Source organism: Cydia splendana, chromosome 5, assembly GCF_910591565.1.
Source record: "Cydia splendana chromosome 5, ilCydSple1.2, whole genome shotgun sequence".
In the NCBI taxonomy this organism is placed as follows: Eukaryota; Metazoa; Arthropoda; class Insecta; order Lepidoptera; family Tortricidae; genus Cydia; species Cydia splendana.
In genome coordinates this window covers 2,146,485-2,168,557 of record NC_085964.1, presented here as the reverse complement: position 1 = coordinate 2,168,557, position 22,073 = coordinate 2,146,485, and the positions used below count along the sequence as shown (strand labels likewise).

Below are 22,073 nucleotides of genomic sequence, written 5' to 3'. Positions count from 1 at the left end.
ACGTTCTTACGTATATATTTTCACAGAAAAAAGTAGAAACAATTGAAAAAAATAGCTTTGCCGCCTTTTTATTTTTTTAATAAAAAAATAGAAGTGTATTTTTCTGCCGAAAATACGCCAACCTATTTGAGACAGCTAAATAGTCGCGGTACTAATCATCTGTTTGGCTGTTTAATGGGCCTGTGCCTTCATTTGATATGGCCATTTCAACTTTTAAAAAGTTTGGAACTCGACAAATAATGGAATTTGTATGCAACATTGCAGTCCCAAAATCGAGACTGCAATGTTTTTAACTTTTTAATTTTTGACTGACCATAAACTACGCGCTTCGCGACCTATTTTTTAAACGGCAAAGTCGACTTTGCCGTCCATTTTTGAGAAATAGTACATTATTGTCGAGGCTCGGAAGTAGCTACTTGCAGGCTGAGGATTCGTTTTAAACGGACGACCTTGGGAGTCCGTTTAATTGAATCCGAAGCCAGCAAGTAGCGTTCCAGCCGAGTCATATATAGTGCTTTTCTCAAAAATGGTGCAACAAATATAAATATAATAGGAATATTTTACAGAAGCAACGTTCTTACATATATATTTTCACAGAAAAAAGTAGAAACAATTGAAAAAGTTTGCTTTGCCGCCTTTTTATTTTTTAAATTTTATAATAGAAGTGTATTTTTCTGCCGAAAATACGCCAAGCTATTTGAGGCAGCTAAATAGTCGCGATACCAACATTATAATAATTATTACTAATCATCTGTTTGGCTGTTTAATGGGCCTGTGCCTTCATTTGATATGGCCATTTAAACTTTTAAAAAGTTTGGAACTCGACAAATAATGGAATTTGTATGCAACATTGCAGTCCCAAAATCGAGACTGCAATGTTTTTAACTTTTTAATTTTTGACTGACCATAAACTCCGCACTTCGCGACCAAATTTTTATACGGCAACGTCGACTTTGCCGTCCATTTTTGAGAAAAATACATTTTATATATTATATAAAACTCGCCAAACTGTGAAGTTTGATGTAGGTATACCTATAATCAATCGTTTTCCTGCTAAACTGCATTACTTCCACGAAACGCATGGGTCACAAGTTTAGCCCATTATCTATGTAAGTAATACCTATGTGTTTGTTTCACAAATTAAAAACAACTTTTTACCAACGTCTTTTAATCAATGCCTATATTGATGATAAGTAGTAACATTGCCAAACTATCTATATACATATAGCAACTTATAGTTGAGTTGTAGTGATGCAATATACCTAATATTTAAAACTTTCGCGTTTTGAACACATATTAAACTCACATTTAGTGAGAAAATATTTGTAGTGATGCAATAAACAGCTTAACACATGAGTGCCGCGAACCCGCAATCTGTTCGTAGTCTCGCTTTCCTCTACAAAGCGGGAAAACGCTGGAATTGGCTAAGAGCGTAACGATAGGGTCGATAGCTATGAAAGCGTTGGCAGTGAATATGTTAATGGTTTTTGATGACGATAAAAAAAAACGGTCAAGTGCGAGTCGGACTCGCGTTCCAAGGGTTCCGTACATTACCTACCCAATTTTTAACAATGTGTTTTTTTTTATGTGGAAAGTGAAGGAAAATGTCTTTAAAAAACCCGTAGGGGTCGGATCAAAATCTAAGTAATTAAGTCCGACTCACGTTTGACTGCACATTTCTAATAGGTTTTCCTGTCATCTACAGGTAAAAAACTATTTTGTGTATTTTTCCATATTTTAGACCCAGTAGTTTCGGAGATAAAGGGGGGGATGGATGGGACAGACAGACAGACAGACTCATGAGTTATATTATAAGGGTTCCGTTTTTTCCTTTTGAGGTACGGAACCCTTAAAAGAGCATTGGAATAGCTGCTCTAGTCTATATTTACATTTAGGTACCATTACAATTTTTTCTAACTTTACACCAATGGGTTTTACAATAAAAAACTCACTTCAAAATCCCAATTGTTATATTTTATTCAACAATAAATAATTCAAATAAAAAAATAACTGCAATATATACAAATCACCTATTATAACAAACTTTTCACTTAAATAACTTCGCTTACAGACTAGACTTTGCACCACAGATAAAATAGCGATATAACTAAACACAACATTAAGCTTTTGCTAAAATGTAAGCTCCAAGAAACTAGAATTAGACCAAGAAAAGTCTGCAGCGATTTTGATAGCCCACGCAGTGCAAGTGTTACACATACGTCATAATTTCATAGATGTTTGACGTTTAAAATAACACTTGCACTGCGTGGGCTATCGAAATCGCTGCAGACTTTTCTTGGTCTAACTCTACCAACTTTGCCTTCTTGAGTACAGTCATAGACAGTACGCAAGTACAGTAGTAGTTCTCTTTGGTACAGTCCAAGAATTTAAATTCAGTACCATTTCGTACCTTGTCACAGTGACAATCAATATAAAAGTCGCTAGGGACCTCATACTATTCTCACTGTGACAAGGTGCAATCGACGTAATAAGGCGAAAAATGTAAACATATTTTTGACGTCGTCCTTTGTAATAAGGCGAAAAATGTAAACATATTTTTGACGTCGACTGTACGAAATGGTATTGAAAGTAAATTCTTTGACCTTACAATCTTGCTTCCTCAGTCCCCGAATTCTAAGAGCTAGTGCGTAAACGGTAGGAAAGGAAGCTTGGGTACAGAGTCTAAAAATATCGATACGCACAAAGTGCCAAACATAATTATGGTAAAATATACACCACCTTAATGAATGTGTATACATATTTTTCGCAATTTGTCCGTATCGATATTTTTAGATGTGAGTGTACTAAGCCAAAAAGTCATTGATTATATAAAATGAGTAAATATATGACACATTCGGGCTACGATGACAGATGATGTAGCGGCTGTTATGCGGTAACAGTTGTAACACAAATTTGAATATTAATCTTAAGCTTTTTAACGCCACAGACGGCAATTGACGTCAACGCAAAATCGTGACAACGACGCCAAAGACGGCATTTGATGTCGATTGTTTTTTGATGAAAATCTACTGAAAACACCCCACTTTTAGGTTGGCATTATTTATTCACAAAACTAAATTTTTCCCCCGTGGCGTCAGTGGCACGGCAAATGGATGCGCCGTTTGGCGTTCAAAAGGTTAAGACTACGTTTGGGTTACAAATATGTGGCGGTAGCGCCGTACAGCGCCATCTACTTCGGCTGATAAACTCGGTACGATTTTAATCATGAATTAATTAAATTATCAATCTAATTAATAATCTTTAACTAGGCTAAGGTGACTCTCTGCTTCTCCAGTTGCCGCGACATCAGTTTCTGGTCTGCGGTTAGCTTCTCACCTCTGAACCTTTTATATCTACAACAAAACACATAATCTATAATATTGAAGCATCTCCGTTTCAGCTTAGGCAAAAGTGAAATATTCGGCTGATCTCCTCTATATGTCGCATTTCTCAACGGATTCTTGTAATTTTTTTTAAATCGCCATTTATGGTCCATGGAGCCATGTGTGGTCGCAAGGTAGCCACACAGCCACAAAAATGCAGTGATAAAAGAATTTACTATAAATAAGTCTTTCTAATGAAAGTAATGAATATCCGTCTAAAATAGAAATGTAACTTTGAACTTTGAACACAATAAGTCAGAATATGTGTTCAAAACGCCATGTGTTTACTTTTTTTAATAGATTTTCCGTCGGGTATCGGTTATTCGCGAACAAGACCCTAGTAACCTACGTCAAAAGTCTACGAAAAAAGCAAACAAAATAAATTCGCGAAAAACCCGCAAAAAATTATGATATATCCTCTAGCGGCAGTAGCGGCCCACCATACAAGGGAAATTGACAATCGTATTTGAATCAACGGTATTAGAAAATAGAGTTGAATTTGTTTTGTTTTAAAATCGAACGAAACAAAATAAAAGCAACTCTGTTCCATTTCATTAAGATTTAAATTTAATTGGAGGTAATTTGTACTAGAATTTGGACAATGAACCCCAAGAGGATAATATAAATAGCAACGTTCGTAACAAATGCAACATACATCATGTCGTAGAAGACCCTCTGCTCGTTGGAAAGCGAAGGCTTGGTCTCCAATAGCGCGCTCTGTATGTCCGTCTTCCTCACCACCACTGACTGCAAGTCTTTCTCTACTCCACTCAACTGAAACAACGAATTTACATTAATGATTTTATATTTTACCGGGGGCCCATTTCTCGAACGGTATAAGAATAATAATATTAGTCCACGAACTGTTAAATCGTGTGGGTTACCATAGCAACACATTACTAATATTAGATTAATACCGTTCGAGAAATGGGCCCCGGGTGGGGCCTGTAACTGTAGGCTATACTCCTCAGACTAACATTTGTTCAGCGACTTTTAAAAATAAACTTATACAGGTAAATCTCACCAGCTGTTTCTCTAGACTGCCAAGTTGCGCTGTGACCAGTAGACTTTTGAGGTCCGCCGGTGAGTAGCCCTCGGTGGCCTCCGCCAACTGTTGTAGATCCACGTCTTCCTCGATGACTACGTTTTTGCTCAGCGTTTTAAGCACTTCAAAACGGTCATTCTGTGGGGCATGAAACAAAATGTGGTACCTCTATGTTACTATTACTTAATACTGATTTTATCAGTTGTTTATCGTTATTCATAAACGTCTTTAGTTACAACCAAACCCCGTTATCAAAGTTGCGATTCATTGAATATTAGGGTTGACAAATAGTTATACGATACAAGTGCGAAAAATAGGATATTCGATTATTCGCTACGAGTGGCGAATTTTAAAATACGACCGAAGGGACACTCCCTTCGGTCGTATTTTAAAATTCGTTTAAATCGCCACTCGTTTCGAATCACCTATTCGCACGTGTATCGTACAACGTTTTACAGCACATACGGCCCTTTGAATTTTTGACGTAGTTACGTTATGTGCTTATTATAGCACCTGGTGTCGTAATGTAGCACCAGGTGTACTGTAAATAATCTACCGCAGTTTATATGCTGGTGTAATACCCCTGCCGCCTTAATGCAGGGCGGACTAAGTAATTGCGTCTGGTCGCAGCGATTACCGTGATCACGCACCACAAGTTCAGCTGACCTAATAGCAGTCTAACAACAATACGAGTAGTTTTTGATGCTAGTTGTACCTTGTCAGGCGGAGCGCAATATACAAGATGATTCAGGAGACGTGAGCAGGACTAACACTGCGCATTTCGTAAACTATAAGCAACTGTTTCGTATCAGTGTTAGTGAGGTTAACGTTAATTTTCTAGTCGTGTTGAAAAAAAACTAATTAATTTATTTACGACATGCATGGTCACCCTAAAATTAGAATACTAAACTACCGATATTCTGTGTCAAATTGAATGTCATCACTGTCATCACGGTCTGGTTACTTTTGAAAACTCGTATCTCACTCAAGTTTGACAGTTTATTTTCTTTGTAATCAAAATGGTCAAACAGGTTTTATATTTATTAATTAGGTCTTGTAGGGTGACCATGATTGTAGAGAATTAAATTTGCCCTCACCATAAAGTAAAGAAATTAGGAAAAAGTGTGGTTGTTTTACCTAAATACGACGGTGATCGATCAATTATCAGTTACTGAGTGTGCAGGATTAGTCCTGCTCACGTCTCATGAATCAGCCTGTATATGCCGCTGTAATCTCCCCGGCAGCAGTAAGGCAGGGTCGATTAGGTCGGGGCGACTGGACGCAGCGATTACTGTCGTCACGCACCACACCTTCAGCTGACTTAGTAGCAGTGTAACAACAATACGAGTTGTGTTTAATGCTAGTTGTACCTGGTCAGGCGGAGCGCAGTATATCTGCCGCTGTAATCTCCCCGGCCGCAGTAAGGCAGGGTCGATTAGGTCGGGGCGACTGGACGCAGCGATTACTGTCGTTACGCACCACACCTTCAGCTGACTTAGTAGCAGTGTAACAACAATACGAGTTGTGTTTAATGCTAGTTGTACCTGGTCAGGCGGAGCGCAGTATATCTGCCGCTGTAATCTCCCCGGCCGCAGTAAGGCAGGGTCGATTAGGTCGGGGCGACTGGACGCAGCGATTACTGTCGTCACGCACCACACCTTCAGCTGACTTAGTAGCAGTGTAACAACAATACGAGTTGTGTTTGATGCTAGTTGTACCTGGTCAGGCGGAGCGCAGTATATCTGCCGCTGTAATCTCCCCGGCCGCAGTAAGGCAGGGTCGATTAGGTCGGGGCGACTGGACGCAGCGATTACTGTCGTCACGCATAGGGCATGCTCCCGGGAATTCCCGGTTCTTAAATTCCCGGTAATTCCCGGGAATTTTATAGTGTCAAAAGAACCGGTACTGAAGACCTGGTACCGGTACTTCCCGGTTCTCATCCTATGGCTATTTATTCCCATTTCAATAGTAGTAATGTTTTAATACTTTAGCTCGGGACATTAAATAACATTTAATAATGGTGCTATTTCATAATAGCACCCCAACAGGACCCAAATAACCCGTTACCCGACAAACTAACCTGGTAAAGTAGGCATTTCAATATTTCCAATCGATATTACGGATAATGGTAAATTATAAAATTTCACCTAATTTATCTATTACAATTTTATCTGAAACATTGCTCAGTACTTTTATGCCGGTTACATAGACGGACTATACTATGTTATTTATTAGCAATCTATCTGTTCTCGGGTCGAAATTTTAATTTCTGTATGCCGTGCCGTCATAGTGCTGAGGAGTGCATCGACTACGCTACGGCCGTGTGGCTCGGCCCAGGCGGAGGCAGTGTGCCGGTTAATTTAGTAAAATAGGTTGGAACGCCAATTAAAATGTATTTTTTTTATAAAATAAGTCATTTATTAATAATTATGCAATTCACTGATTTAAACTTTCACGATTATTAAACATTATCAAACTGCACAACTAAAATACGCGATTAAGTCCCGTTGTGCAGTTTGATAATTATGCAATTGTTTATACGAAAATAAGTCAATCATGAAGACTGTCCGCTAACACAAACAATTTCTTAAAAATAATCATATGATGCCTTGAAAACCGGGAAGAACCGGGAATCCCGGTTCCGGCCATGCCCAGAACCGGGAAATGAAATTCTTGGTACCGGGACCGGTACTGCATGCCCTAGTCACGCACCACGCACCACACCTTCAGCTGACTTAGTAGCAGTGTAACAACAATACGAGTTGTGTTTGATGCTAGTTGTACCTGGTCAGGCGGAGCGCAATATATGTGCCGCTGTAATCTCCCGGGCCGCAGTAAGGCAGGGTCGATGAGGTCGGGGCGGCTGGTCGCGGCGAGGACGGGGCCTCGCGCGCCGCCCTCGGCGCCGTCGAGCCGCGCCAGCAGCTGGTTCACCACGCGGTCCGTGACGCCTGTGGAGTCGTGGCCGCGTCTGATGACAACACAGGCTTGTATTTGGAATGTTTTTTTTTATTTGTAATGTTTTTTTTTATTTCAAGCAACTTTTTTGTATTTGACGATGTCACTCTAAAGTGTAATCTTTTTCACTGTACGCATTAAATGGTAATACCAGTGTTACAATCCCGATTAGTGTATATGAAGTTATGAAAAATGAAAACATAAACACATCTGGGAGGACTCCATAAACTCCCACTAGACTGATATTTGCAAAAAATTATAACTAGTAATAGTACAGACTAATTATTAAAGTGCTTTATTTTACAGCTGCGCCATCTTATTCAAAGTTGTACACTTCACAATATACTCGTATGGACATTTTTATGTTATTTCTACTCAGAATCAATTATTTCTATTCCGTTATCATTTTTCATAGACTTAGAGTATGATGTTAACGGAATGGAAAGATAGAAAAATGAATGGATATTTAGGGACACCTTCTTCTCACTTGTTAAAGCTCGTGATTTCGAGTAGAAATAACATAAAATTTCCCAAATTTGAATGAAAAGTGCAGTGTACCAGTTTTAATAAACTAACTATTTAGCACAGTTCGTACGGTTGAACAAGTAAAAGGAGACTTAAAGTATAATTTGATGTATGTATATGTACACAGGGCATAAACTTACAACGCGTCGACTTACTTAGGCGCTAGACTGTCGAACTCATCGAAGAACAATATGCACGGCCGCTTCATGTCCGCTCTGGAACAAAAGGGCAAATTATAAACATTCCAGACTTCAGATTAATAAGCTGTAAACGAACAAATACAATACGAACGAAGTTATTTCAATGGGAGTAACAGAGAAAGAAAGAGAGAGAGATAATATCTTCTTGAGACCAGATTTATTTTTAATTTCAAAATTAAAATCGTTGTTTTATTATAGGTACCTATGTCACGTGACTGAAAACGCCGCCGACCACCGTTTTTCTTCTTATGATCACTATAGCAAAAACAAGTGTAACAACCGCGAAAAGTTTGTACTGCACAGTTGACGTTTTTTTTACCACACTGCTATTATTACGTCACGATAAAGACGAGCGGCTGCCTTTTGGCGTGATCATTTAATTTATCGTTTAAATTTTAAACAATTTTCTTTGCATTTAATTTCTATGAAAAAAAATACCACTTCGCTATCGAAGCCATACAAACATTTATAAAGGACCATGGGCAAATTTGTATGGGCACTGTCCCCACCCACCAACAGAAATGAAACATGTCTCATTTAATAGATCTTGGCAAACTGATGATTTTTTACTATGACGAGAATCGCCCTATGTATGGGGTTTTTTTCTGTCCCTAAGCAGTTATGTTTTCATGGCGGTGTTCCGGTTTGAAGGGTGAGACATGGCAGTGCAATTACTGGGTATTGTGGCATAAGATCTTTACGTCACATGGTCGGTAACGCGTATTACGTGATAACCATGAGTTGTTACATCCGTCTATAAGCTGCGGTGACTGTTTACCATCACGCAGCCCCGCATGCTTGTTTATCAATCAACTAGTATAATAAAAAAACAAAAACTTTCAATGAAATGAGCAAAAAATATGTAAAAACAAAACACGGTTTTCCAAGAAAACCCCATACATATGGCGATCCTCGTCATAGTAAAAAATCATCAGGTTGCTAAGATCTATTAAATGAGACATGTTTCATTTCTGTTGGTGGGTGGGGACATTTCTGCCCATGGTCCTTTATTTCAAAAAAGTGTAGAATAGCCTATTGAACCGACCAGACTTGCCGGTGTATTCAAGTATGAGTGAGACGGGCAGTCGGGCATACTTATCGAACACGTCGCGGACTGCCTTCTCGCTCTGGCCGATGTATTTGGAGAGCAGCTCGGGCCCCTTCACGACGACGAGGCTCATGTTGTGGAGTCTCGCCAGATTGGAGCCGATGTGCGACTTGTCGGTGTATTCAAGTATGAGTGAGACGGGCAGTCGGGCATACTTATCGAACACGTCGCGGACTGCCTTCTCGCTCTGGCCGATGTATTTGGAGAGCAGCTCGGGCCCCTTCACGACGACGAGGCTCATGTTGTGAAGCCTCGACAAACTGGAGCCGATGTGCGACTTGTCGGTGTATTCAAGTATGAGTGAGACGGGGAGTCGGGCATACTTATCGAACACGTCGCGGACTGCCTTCTCGCTCTGGCCGATGTATTTGGAGAGCAGCTCGGGCCCCTTCACGACGACGAGGCTCATGTTGTGGAGTCTCGCCAGACTGTAGCCGATGTGCGACTTGCCGGTGTATTCAAGTATGAGTGAGACGGGCAGTCGAGCATACTTATCGAACACGTCGCGGACCGCCTTCTCGCTCTGGCCGATGTATTTGGAGAGCAGCTCGGGCCCCTTCACGACGACGAGGCTCATGTTGTGAAGCCTCGCCAAACTGGAGCCGATGTGCGACTTGCCGGTGCCCGGCGCTCCGTATAGGAGGATTCCACATGACTGGGACGGAAACAGGGCCGGGTACTGCGGAAAAACAAAGATTTTTCAAATGTATACTCCAATTTAGTTAAGAAAATTTTGCCTGCTTAACAACGATTATAAACGACTTTGTGTACCTGCAAACATATTGAAGTTTGAAATTGTATGTATAAAGGTAAGTCAACTATTAAGTGTCAATCGTTGTCATGATAACGGTTAATTGTCCAGGGGAAAACGACTCTTAAAATTATATATTAAAAACTTACTTTAAGCATTTTTAACCGATTTAACCAAAATACCGACATTTTATTTGACAAATTAATTTTAGCCAAAGTATATACCAGTTTTAGATTTGCTACCTACTGTAACTCACCATAAGAGGCCAGAAGATGCATTCAGTGAGCTCCTGCTTAACTCCCTCCATTCCCCCTACAGAGTCCCAGATGTCAAACGCGTTGTTTTTCTCCTCTGACGCAATGGCGCTTTCCATTAACCGGGGCATGGGTTCGGATGGATGAGATTCTGTAACAGTGCCATGGTTAAAATTGGTCAGAATCAGAAAGCAGATTTTATTTTAAGATGACAGATGACACTAATAGGGAATATTACGCAAAACTCTGCGTAGGGGGCGCCACTACCACTATCCATCACAATCTGAGGGTCTACCGCGAAAAAAGAAAATCGAAATTTCGTTATCTAACCTCACTATCAATCTTGCATATTCGAGCGATAAAGAGGCAGATAACTAAATTTAGATTTTCACGTTTCCCGATTAGGCCCTTGTTAACAAACCGCCTTGATGCATCAATCAGGCCTATTCGGATTTCGAGATAATCACAAGATCTTGAGTCGATTTAGAGATCAACTAGATCTACATTAGATATCGACTAGATGTGACCAGGGTTGGGCAAAATACTGGCTTCCACGTATTTCAAATACAAATTACAAAATACATTTTTAAAAGTATTTGAAATACCAAATACAAATTACTTTGGTGACGGGTATTTGAAATACAAAATACAAATTACAGTGTTTAAAATAATGTATTTCAAATACAAAATACAAAATACCTTTAATTTTTTTGTTTAATCATTTAGTTTTTTTTAACGAATATCCTTTCCTAAAAACTTATAGGGTCATTGCGCTAGTTTTCGTCCACTTGACGAAATTTGAATATAAACCTACATTGCTGCACAAATTTGGACTGATTTCAATCCTTAATGTCGAAACAATATATATATGAAAAATGAAAAAATGAAAAAATGTTTATTTGTTAACACAGAGGGTACAGGTGTAAAGGTTGAAGTCTTCTAGTAAGTATAAAATACTTGTGACAGAAGACTCCGCTCTTCCATAATATCTATAGGGCTTAGAACTTAATTAACAAATATAGGTAATATACAATATTGTTATCTAAGAAAAAATAATATAATTAACTTATTATTGGGAATATTAACTAGTTAGCTACTGCTATTTCTAATACAATTTAATTAGTTTTGTTTTGAATAAATTATAATCTAGTACAAAATATCCTAAAAATGTTTGTGTGTGTGTGTGTGTGTGTGTGTGTGTGTGTGTGTGTGTGTGTGTGTGTGTGTGTGTGTGTGTGTGTGTGTGTGTGTGTGTGTGTGTGTGTGTGTGTGTGTGTGTGTGTTTGTGTGTGTGTGTGTGTGTGCGTGCGTGCGTGAGTGTGAGAGTGTGAGCAAATGTACGTCTATTCTATATTTGGTGGGTATATAGTTATATGTTATGGTTATGTGTTATAATAAGAGAGACTCAATTTCATCATAGCTTTGTGTTTTTAACCAATCCGTCACAACTTTTTTACATTTAAATAGCTGTAAAGGATAGATATCTAGTTTTTTTATTAATTTTGTTATATAGGTGAGCTGAAACTTTACTGAACTGAATCTTGGCAAATCGTGATTTGGTAGGAGGTATCGGTGCTACATTTTGTTTACGCCTCCCTGTAGTTATGAGATTAGGGTTGTACGGTAAGGCCTTATGTAATTTTAAAATTGATTGAAGGACAAATAGTTTTCTAATGGAAAGTAATTCGGAAATTTTGTAAAGCTCAGTAGTAGGGTATCTGTAAGGTTTGAAATACATGACCTTAATTAAGCTTCTCTGTCCTCTCTCTACTTCAAGGAATTTTGTTTTTATATATCTGTCTACATATCAAAATTATGGACCAGACCAGGACTGGTCCATAAATTCAAAGTCGCTCAGCGAGCTATGGAAAGGGCTATGCTCGGAGTCTCTTTGAGGGATCGTATTCGAAATGAAGTTATCCGTCAGAGAACTAAAGTCGTCGACATAGCCCACCGGATTAGCAAGCTAAGCTGAAGTGGCAGTGGGCCGGTCATATTAGCCGTAGAACCGATAACCGTTGGGGTAGACGAGTTCCCGAGTGGAGACCGCGCATCGGCAAACGTAGCGTAGGACGCCCTATTAAGACTAGATGGAGCGATGACCTTCGCAAGGCGGCTGGCAAGAGCTGGTTCAGAGTTGCCGCAAATCGTGCTCAATGGCGTGCAATAGGAGAGGCCTATGTCCAGCAGTGGACGAGACCAGGCTGATGATGATGATGATGATGATGATATCAAAATTATATTTCGCAAGTAGTAAATTAAAAATGAAATATATTATTTGCTAATCCGTCAAGTAGTCTAAAACTAGAGCATGGACGAAAACTACTGCTATGACCCTATACCCTGGCTGTTGACGAAAAGTTCCGCGCAGAATAGCTCGCGCATTGTATTTGCCCTCGTACAAGTCGTACATTATACAGTGAAACCTGGATAAGTGAGACTTCAAGGGACGAGCAGATTTGTCTCACTTAAAGAGGTATTCCACTTACCCAGGCTCTCAGTTAGCCAGGTACAAATAAATTTCTGTCTCATTTACAGAGGGTCCCATTAATAGAGGTGAGAATAGAGGATATTTATCAGATATAGAGGTGGTTAAGGTATTTTGTAATTATCTTCAAAAATAAATAAGGTAAAATAATCCTTGTCCCTAAACATTTTTTAAGCCTGTTTAAATATTTCTTTGAACTTATTTTGAATGATTCTCCAAAGGATAGATTTTTTCAATTAAATTTGATACGGACTTCATTGCGTCTTAGACATTTATTAAATTAAAATTTGTTTATTCGTGTTACTTATCAAGATTTGAGCTTTCGCTTCGATAGGTTTAACTACATAAAGTAACTAAATGAAACTTGAAGTCATTTAGACACAATTAAGCAAATGCAAAATTTGCGGATAGACCAAGAGTTAGTAAGAAGATGGAAATTGATCAATAAAGTCCAAGTTAGAGAGGTCATCGATTGACGTTATCTCAGATACAGAGGTCAATTCCTATAAAATTCTTAAAAAGCAATTAGTAAAATGTAATTTTATAAATATAGTCTCAGTAAAAGAGGTAAAATACACTCTCTGTCTCAATTATAGAGGTAAATGAGACTATAAAATTACAACAACTAATCCCAGTTATAGAGGTTCGTTTTATCTCACTAATAGAGGTAATTCAGTGCTAAAGTGTCGGGACCGCACCATGAGTCCCAGCTATAGAGGTTTCTCACTTATCCAGGTCCCACTTAACCAGGTTTCACTGTATTTAAATAAACGTTCCATTTTAGGATTATAGAATTTAATTAAATGTATTTTGTAGAAATGTATTTTGATGCTTGAAGTATTTGAAATACAAAATACATGTGAGTGCAGTATTTGAAATACCAAATACAAAATACTTTTCCAGGTAGTATTTGAAATACAAATACAATATACAAAAATGTATTTCAAATACGTATTTCAAATACATGTAATTGAAATACTGCCCAACCCTGGATGTGACTTGGATATCTAAGTCATAACTTGTCGTAATCGTTCAAGAGGACCTCCAGAATCGCGGAATCGTCAAATTTGACATATCTATCTTACAAATATCTTTAAATTATCCATATCGTAACTTGTTGAAGTCTAGTAGAAATCTAATTCATTTTCCGAATCGAGCCGAATGTCATATTTTATTGACTGTGAAAACTTGTCAAAAAACAGTTTAAGGCACAGTATGTATAAGTGACTCTATGGTTTACTAGCTAACTTAGTGCTGCACTCTGGCGGTAGAACATTGCAGTAATACCCTCTATTGTGGCAGGATCACACTTTCACTTTAACCCTTTGAACGCTACGCCTATCGTGAGCGGCGCCAAAGTGAAACTTGTCGGAATGCCCGTAAGTTAATATTGGGCTGTAACCGCGTGCGTTAGTTGACGTTGAGGGTTAAATGGAGTGTAGACATTTTCAACTTTCACCTAAAATAAAGTGCTTTTTACTCACTTTTTTTCTTAACAGCTTGGAATATCTTCTTATTCAGGTGGTCAGTGATTTCCCGTATACTAAACCCGGCGGTGGCGGCACCCAATCTTGTGAAATCATCTTCTTCCACTGAAAATTGCTCCCGCAACTTATTGTTGATAAGATGTTTGAAGAGTTCCACTCTCTCCTCCTGGAAATTGTGGTCAAGGCATGGAGGTATAAGTAAGCTTAGAGTAAGTAGATGACATGACATTTGTGCAAATAAAAAAATCGCCATGTATTTTTAGCTACTTTTCAGGAGACAAAAAAACTGTTTATTTTCCTGTTTGTAATATATTTGTTGCACCTGTATTTTTTTTCTGGTAGATCAATAGTTTTTACATGATGTTTATGAAGAAAATAAACAGTTTTTTCTTAAATTTTTACAATATTCATTATTTTAACCAGAATTTTGCTACAGGACTTAAATTTGGTTCACTTAAAATCGTCATGTGTAAAGTTTGCACATAGCGAATTGTTGCCAAAGTAACGTAGCACAAGAAATGATACAAAGCGGTTTTTTTTTCATTATGTGCTAAAAAATCACATATGTAGTTTTTTTTATACAAATGTTGTTAGTTATTTTCAAAACTAATAAAGATATAAAAAAATATTTATGTGAGTCGACGGCAAATTGAAAAAGTAATTAAAATATGCCAAAATAAAAAACTCGTAAAAAAACACAGCGATTTTTTTATTCGCACCGACGATATGTGTATATGTCATGTCATACATCAGATAGAAATGACAGATTTCTTTTGACCAGAGGCAATTTGACCTGAAATCATAAACAAAAATCACAGTGCAGCGCAGGGACGTTTAGATTTAAATGTTCGATAATGATTCAAATCAGGCCGAAGGCCGAAAGACGTTGTGTGTGCAGTCGCTATATGATACACTCTAACGCCTGGACAAAATAGAGGCGTGTGCACTTATTTGTGAGCACCTTGGCCGCTCCGATATATCTGATGGCGACTGTACACTATAGCACTTGCTAATGCTTAATGTAATTGTCTCACATACAGGGACACAAATATTTGTACATAACGCTATTTAAGCTGTAGCGGGTTTGTCCTATAGAATACTGTGCGTATGCGTGTGCGTGTGGTGTGCGTGTGCGTATGTTGTGCGTGCGCGTGTGCGTGTGCACGTGTCGATATTTTTACGATAAATATATAATTATAATATGATACCTGTTGTAACTCTGGTATGGCAAAGTGCGCAGTGAACAGCGGCTTGCCCCCGAACTGGCGCAGCGTCGGGTGCAACTCGTTGACGCTGGTCGCCGTCAGCAGCACAACGACGCCCGTGCAACTTTGTAGCAAGTGCTTTATTACTACCGCCAATCTGTAACAATAATACAAATTGCCGATTATGAAAAATATACATCGTTTTAAATTATAATACGTATAAAATCAGTATGTGAAAAGTTGACGCTTGGGTTGAGTTACGTACCACAAAACGTATGACGCGGTACAACCACAGAATAACTAATAGTACTACCGTACAGAAAGGACACTTCCTGCAAAACCGAAATTTGACAGCGATTCAGGGTCGAATCATGATATCCCTTTCTAACTTATGGCACTATCCCTTTCGACTATTTAGGGTTGTCAAAATTCAATTATCTTATCTGTGGTCGTGCACGCAAAGAGACGTCAAGTTGTGTCAACCCAAATAATTGCTCGGAGCAATGCTGAGCCGAACGGAGCCGAGTTTGCCCGAAGTCAGGAGTGTCTCCCCACTGGTACAACGCCACTTTTTCAGCTGTCAGTCTCGGGGGACAGATTCCTACAAAGTTTTCATATCTTATGCAATTCATGCATCTGATGACATAAGAGTGGAAAAGAACAATACAGCTGGTAACTGTTACCAGTAATATGCCTATGATATTAAGCTAAATCTAGCGGTCACGATTCTTCTGAATTCGGCGGTACCAAACTATCAACATCATCACAGGTTAAAGGGGCCCACATATTACCAGTTAAACCAGAATAACCAGATATGAGCCTATCACAGTTAAACGCAAAAGGTGACAGTTCCGAACAACTGACAGGCTGATATCGTCCGGCGAACTGGTAATCTGTGGGCCCCTTAATACTGAAGGGGTTATTTCTTGAATTATGTAATATAGCGCGGCCTAAGGCCTCGAGATTATCTTTTCTACTATAGCAGTCAAAGGACTTTGGTCTCTATCACTTACCTCTGATAATAAGCAATGCCTTGCAGCGAAGATCCTTCTAGATTCGGAGGTACCAAACTATCAATGTCATCACAGATCAATACTGACGGGCTTCTCTCTTGACACATAAGTATAGCGCGGCCTAAGGCCTCGAGATTATCTTTTCTCTATTGGAGTCTAAGGACTTTGGTCTCTGTGACTTACCTCTGATAATAAGCAATGTCTTGCGGCGAAGATCCTTCCAAATTCGGTGGCACTAAACTATCAATATCATCACAGATCAATACTGAGGGACTTCTCTCTTGACACATAAGTATAGCGCGGCCTAAGGCCTCGGGAATGTCTTTTCGGCTTCGTAAGGATCGACAGTGGAGTATGTGCGACCAGACGGTAAGGTCTTTTTGGACTATGTGGCAGAGAGCGGATTTTCCTGTGCCGTTGAGGCCTGAAAAAAGATCGAATTTTGAGATGTGTTTGGACTGTATAAGATATATTTAAATACATAATATAAACTCAAACAATATTCGAGCCTTTTAAATATTGAACTGTGAGGAATAAAATCTGCTTAATATTTATTTCGGTCTAAAACAAACTGGCTGGATGTGTGTCTGAAGGTACCTATTTATTGGCAACCTTGTCTATTTTGGTAATATTTTCCCAATACTGGCACCTCTATAGTCCAACAAGAACTTGTAGAAAATTATTGAGGGCGCCACTTCCTACGTAACTGTCACATTTTTGACCATTATGCTTAAACATGGCAACAATTTAGTATGGAATTTTTTTAGTTCCATTTTATTTAATTTCTACTATTTTATGTCGCACTATACATGTTACATACATAATACAGATAACATTAGAGCATTTGTTTCTCTTATTCTTTAATGCTAGAAGTAATGTTATATGATTGAATCTTGAAAGTATCGTTATATCTATCCTCACTACATAGTAGAACAATGAATTTTATATTATGTTCTTTGCCTGTGCTTTAGAAAGAGTTAAAAATACAGTTTGAATAACCCGCCCCAGTCAAATAATTAATAACAACTCACCAGTGACAAGCACATTGCTCTTTATCTCCGAAACATCTTTAAATGTCGCCTCCCTATGTATCTCAAAGAACAGATGCGACACAACCTTCTGTACCAACTCCTCCGTACACTTCAACCCTCTACAGTAATTCTTACAATCATACTCAAAGCTTGACGAAGAAACTTTAGGAAACTCGAAATCCGTGTCACTAAGACATTTCGCTGATACAGTACATTGCCGGAAAGACTCTGAATTCAGCAATGTATATTTTATTCTCTCTGGTTTCAATTTAAATTGTAGAAATCCATTGCAAATTTGAAGATTTTGCTTTAACATATCATGATTGATAAGTAACTTTTTACCGGAATGTGTGCTGTCTATGACGCATTTTTTAAATTTCTCAATTATATCATCTTCTTTCTGTGACTGTTCAGAATAAGTCACTATATCTACATGATCTGGTTGTTCTATATTATCTCCTATTATAGTTAAATACATTCTCATTCCATTTTCAATATTAATAATAGAATTTAAGGACTTTGGTATAAGCACTGTCGGTATATATCTGTTGTATACTTCATGGCATAGACTTCTAAAGACAATATTGTTTACGGGAACAATTTCAACACATAGATCATTTATTTCTCTGTGACCAGCTTCAACATCTGTATCTTGAATTATGGAAGGTATATTTCTCATTGTCGCTAGAATTATAGTACTATTTTTATATTTAGCTTCTAATAAGTCCTCGTGCATAAAGACTGTGTATGGATGTATTAAGTTTCTTTTCCCATCACTGTCTATGGGTAGAGCTCGAAGGTATAACCTCTTTGGTGGATTTAGGTAAGGTCGAAGCATTCCTTGGTTGATGATTCCTATGTTGTTGAAGCGGTTTTCTTTTTCTTTTGCTATATTTGACGTGTTTAGCGCGGGTGCCTGTAAATATAATTGTTTGCATAAATTAAATAAAAATAATAACTAAGTAAGTCTTCGTTCTAGTATGGTTAAATGCAGATTTTTCTAGTCTTTTAATATCAGCTTGGACAATAAATAATATCGTCAGATGACAAGCAAAACTCACTAACTGCTAAAAATATATTAAACAAAAATCAACCGTGCCCATAGTCTAATAAAACATGGTCTTCCATTCCCAGAGTGACACGGGCCTACGTCACAACAACATGGCCGCTATATATAGCGCTATCGCATATTATCATATAGCGCTGTCGCATGATGACGTAGGCCCGTGTCAGTTAGGTGACCTAGAAAAGACGGGAATGGAGTACCAGGCGGAGTATATTATTATACCATGACCGTGCCTAAGGGGCTATTCATAAATTACGTCATTTCAAATTAGGGGGGGGGGGGAGTCTGGACATCGGATGACGCAATTTATGGACAGCCCCTAAGTATTAATATGGTTCATTATGGATATGAACTTGTGGTGGTAGTTAGTGAGTTTTGGTTGTCACCTGAAGATATTATGTCTCAAACATGCGTGGAAATATGTGACGTTTCACGGGAAAAGGTACCTTTATGGCGGCTGGCGCTTACGACGCATATTGTCATTACGTTTGAAACAATAGGCTGAGTTCCTTCATCGCGAGGATGTATGTGTATGTTCGTACATGTTTGTGACTGTCACGATTGTCACGAATAAATGTATTTTGTCTTTTCAATTAATGGATTAACATATGATTTTATTGGCCTAGGCTGGCAATGTGACCTTGAACTCTCAAAGATAGCAATTTCTTACCGAATTGTGGTGAAGCATATTAAACGCGTCCACTTTGACGATAATCCTTGACTGGTTGACCAGCAAACCGGTCTGTTTAGGAGTGAAGATGATGGGCAGAGAGACGGAGATCCAGACAACGCACTTCTGGCCTGACACCACCAGACGGAGCTGATCGAGGATTCGGAGCTGGAGTAGCTCTGCATTGTGTTCCTGGAGTCAGAGTTCAATAATTTATCCTTGGTTGTCAGAGTTCAACCAATTTTAGGTTTACCGATGACTTTTAGCCAGCGATTCGAGAATTTGGGGAAGAAATAGAAAGACTGTATGTAATAACAACAACAACACTCTGTATGCAATGGAGCCATGCAGGTTTGTCAACTAAATAGTGTTTAGTTTTAAGTTTATAAAATACATATATATGTTAGTCTGTAAGGTATTTGTAATATGGGCCTTGGTGCCTGATTTAAATTTCTAAATAAATAATAATCTTGTGCGAATGTGACGCATTTAAAAATGTATAAAGCAGAATTTGTATACAGCAAATATTCGAAATGCCTAATTAAATTGAATATTATGTCATGATCTTGAATAATTATTGAAAAAGAAGTACATACTTTTATCTAGGAATTCTATTTTAAAACCGAATACTTCAACATTAACTTACCAATATCTCCTGATCATCAGGACTATCGGTATCTATATACAGCTGGTCCAGCACCTTGACATCCCCATATGGGGACACAAACACCTCCGTCCCCTCATCCAAGCCAAGCAGACGACCATGGATCGGGTTGCAAGCTAGGTGCCCCTCTGACACGCTGTTGCTGTAAACTACCCATAGGAGGAGCTGGCGGTCTTTGAAGATCACTTGGATGCTTTGAGCCTGAAAATATTGTAAAAGAGAAAAAAGAACTGCTTCAAAATCATCAGGTATAAGGAGGGCCGACCCCAACTAGAGATGGGAATAATAATGGCCAGGAAGAAGATTAAAAAAATACATGCATTTGTGAAAATCCTGCTATCTGTGGCCTATTTCTCGTACGTTACAAGTCTTGTAATACAAGTGTGTATCTATGGTAATGCTTGTATTTCAATATTTTTTACAAGTTTCCGTTTCACGTAAATGTATAATTGTTACAAGAGCGGGGATAAAAGAGTTTTCACAAGTGTTGTTGTTTCACAAGTTGACAAACACTAGTAGATATTATATACTAAAATAGTAATTTCGTTTCTCAAAAGCTGTACTTTATACTTGTAGCTTGTGACTTATCACGAAATAATGAGGAGTCTCTATAAACTGCTAATATGCGTTTTTGGTAAAAATCGATTAATAAATAATATTGCATTTTTAAGATCTCAAATGTGTAAGTTTTGAATGCACTTCATTAAAATCAGTAATATTATTTAAATTTTTTATCCTCCAAAAAAAAACAGTAAACTCATTCCTATGAAATGATTATAATTGGGAAAGAACCAGTAAATGACCAATAACATAATAATTTTGTAACAAATTCACCCGTACTATAAAAAAAAACTGACCCACCCTGAAGCTTGTAAACATTCATAGAGTGACTGACGAAACTGAGTTTGATTTTACACTTGTAATTGATAATTTTGAGAAACGCTTTTCATTACTACTTGTATTATTATATGCTTGTATATTCCGAAAACACAAGTCAGCCATTTTATTTTCTTCTTATTAAGATTATGATGCATAACAGTGACATTGACATTAAGATAACATTTATAATGGCCATTGCATTTCCTTTTTGCATAGTAAACAAACCTATTTTCTAACTTTAGACAGCCGCCTTGTAGCACTTGTAGTAATCATTCCTACGAGAAACAGAATTAAAACACACTTGTACAATGAAATTTTAAATGTAAGCTTGTAACGTACGAGAAATAGGCCCCTGATTAGGTTACAGAGTGTACTAAAAATTGAAATGCCTACAAAATAATACTTTATTAATAAATAATTCCTTTTACTTTAAAGAACGCCTGCAGAAAGGCATTAATTGTCAAAAACAGAAAACGTTTGGACTTTGACCCAAAACTCTAACAATATAATTAACAAAAACAAAACAAACACAATGCACAAAACTCGCTTATGTTTTTAGTGTTAATGAAATATACATATATAACCTTGAAGGATATTTAATCCTATAAAGATTACGTACTATTTGTTATCGGAAATTGCAAAAACAAAGGAATAACCTAAAAACTTTAAGTATCTGATTTAAACAGCTACTCTATAGTATATTTCAGGACTACGCTGTCGGAGTCAAGCACTGTACCTACCTGTTCATTATTGGTACTGTATTTAGAACTTAAATAAGCAAAACAAGTCTTTTCGTGCGTGTAAGTAACTTGCAATCTCACTCCTCCGAGCATTATATAAAACTCTAAACTTTGTTTGAATACTTCTATAGCGAAGAATACTAGGATTCATTAAAGCACTATTGCAGGATAAATTAAATGTAAATACAATTTTTTTTCAAAAAAAAAGCATAGTTTGGTATTTTTATGTATTATTTATCTTCTGTCAAATCAAGTGTCACTGTCAAATTATTGCACCCACAAATGTTGCCATGGGAAAAGAACCCATTCCCTTCATTGCATTGCCGTTCAATGGACAACCGACCCGAGTTAACGTTTGACAAAATGTTTGGTAACTTGGTGCAAAGCTTTAAAAGAGTGTACCATCGCCCACACTGTTAACTGTATGTACATCGTTGGACCTTATGCCTTTTGTAATAAGGTCCACCGGTGTTCAGTTAAGAGTTGCGGTTTGTACCTAAGGTATTTTTTGTTTTTTTTTTTTAATTTTCTTTCTTGCATGGGAATAAAATTAACAATTTAAGGGCAATATTTTACACTGGCACCATATTGACCGTTCTGAGACCT

General features: G+C 37.9%; 1 protein-coding gene across 1 annotated transcript; it reads right to left on the bottom strand.

The window, feature by feature from the left end:
* Positions 1 to 3,195: 3,195 nt before the first annotated feature.
* On the bottom strand, positions 3,196 to 21,612 carry LOC134790433 (peroxisomal ATPase PEX1-like). The gene is made up of 14 exons (XM_063761213.1): positions 21,468 to 21,612; positions 19,831 to 20,049; positions 19,185 to 19,376; positions 17,449 to 18,364; positions 16,601 to 16,841; positions 15,408 to 15,561; positions 14,197 to 14,365; positions 10,227 to 10,375; positions 9,711 to 9,898; positions 8,067 to 8,126; positions 7,213 to 7,399; positions 4,408 to 4,566; positions 4,039 to 4,157; positions 3,196 to 3,353 (listed from the first exon to the last, which is right to left on the bottom strand). Exons 1-14 carry the CDS (start codon positions 21,558 to 21,560, stop codon positions 3,266 to 3,268), a joined length of 2,934 nt encoding a protein of 977 aa, XP_063617283.1. The 5' UTR covers positions 21,561 to 21,612; the 3' UTR covers positions 3,196 to 3,265.
* Positions 21,613 to 22,073: the final 461 nt, after the last annotated feature.

Bases quoted from the DNA above. Each gene is read 5' to 3' on its own strand.
- LOC134790433 (XM_063761213.1), bottom strand. From the start codon at position 21,560: ATGCTCGGAGGAGTGAGATTGCAAGTTACTTACACGCACGAAAAGACT. The intron at 8,127-9,710 runs GTATGCTCGACT...CTTTTGTTCCAG, and splicing joins GTCCGCGACGTGTTCGATAA to AGCGGACATGAAGCGGCCGT. The intron at 4,158-4,407 runs GTGAGATTTACC...TCGTTGTTTCAG, and splicing joins GCAGTCTAGAGAAACAGCTG to TTGAGTGGAGTAGAGAAAGA.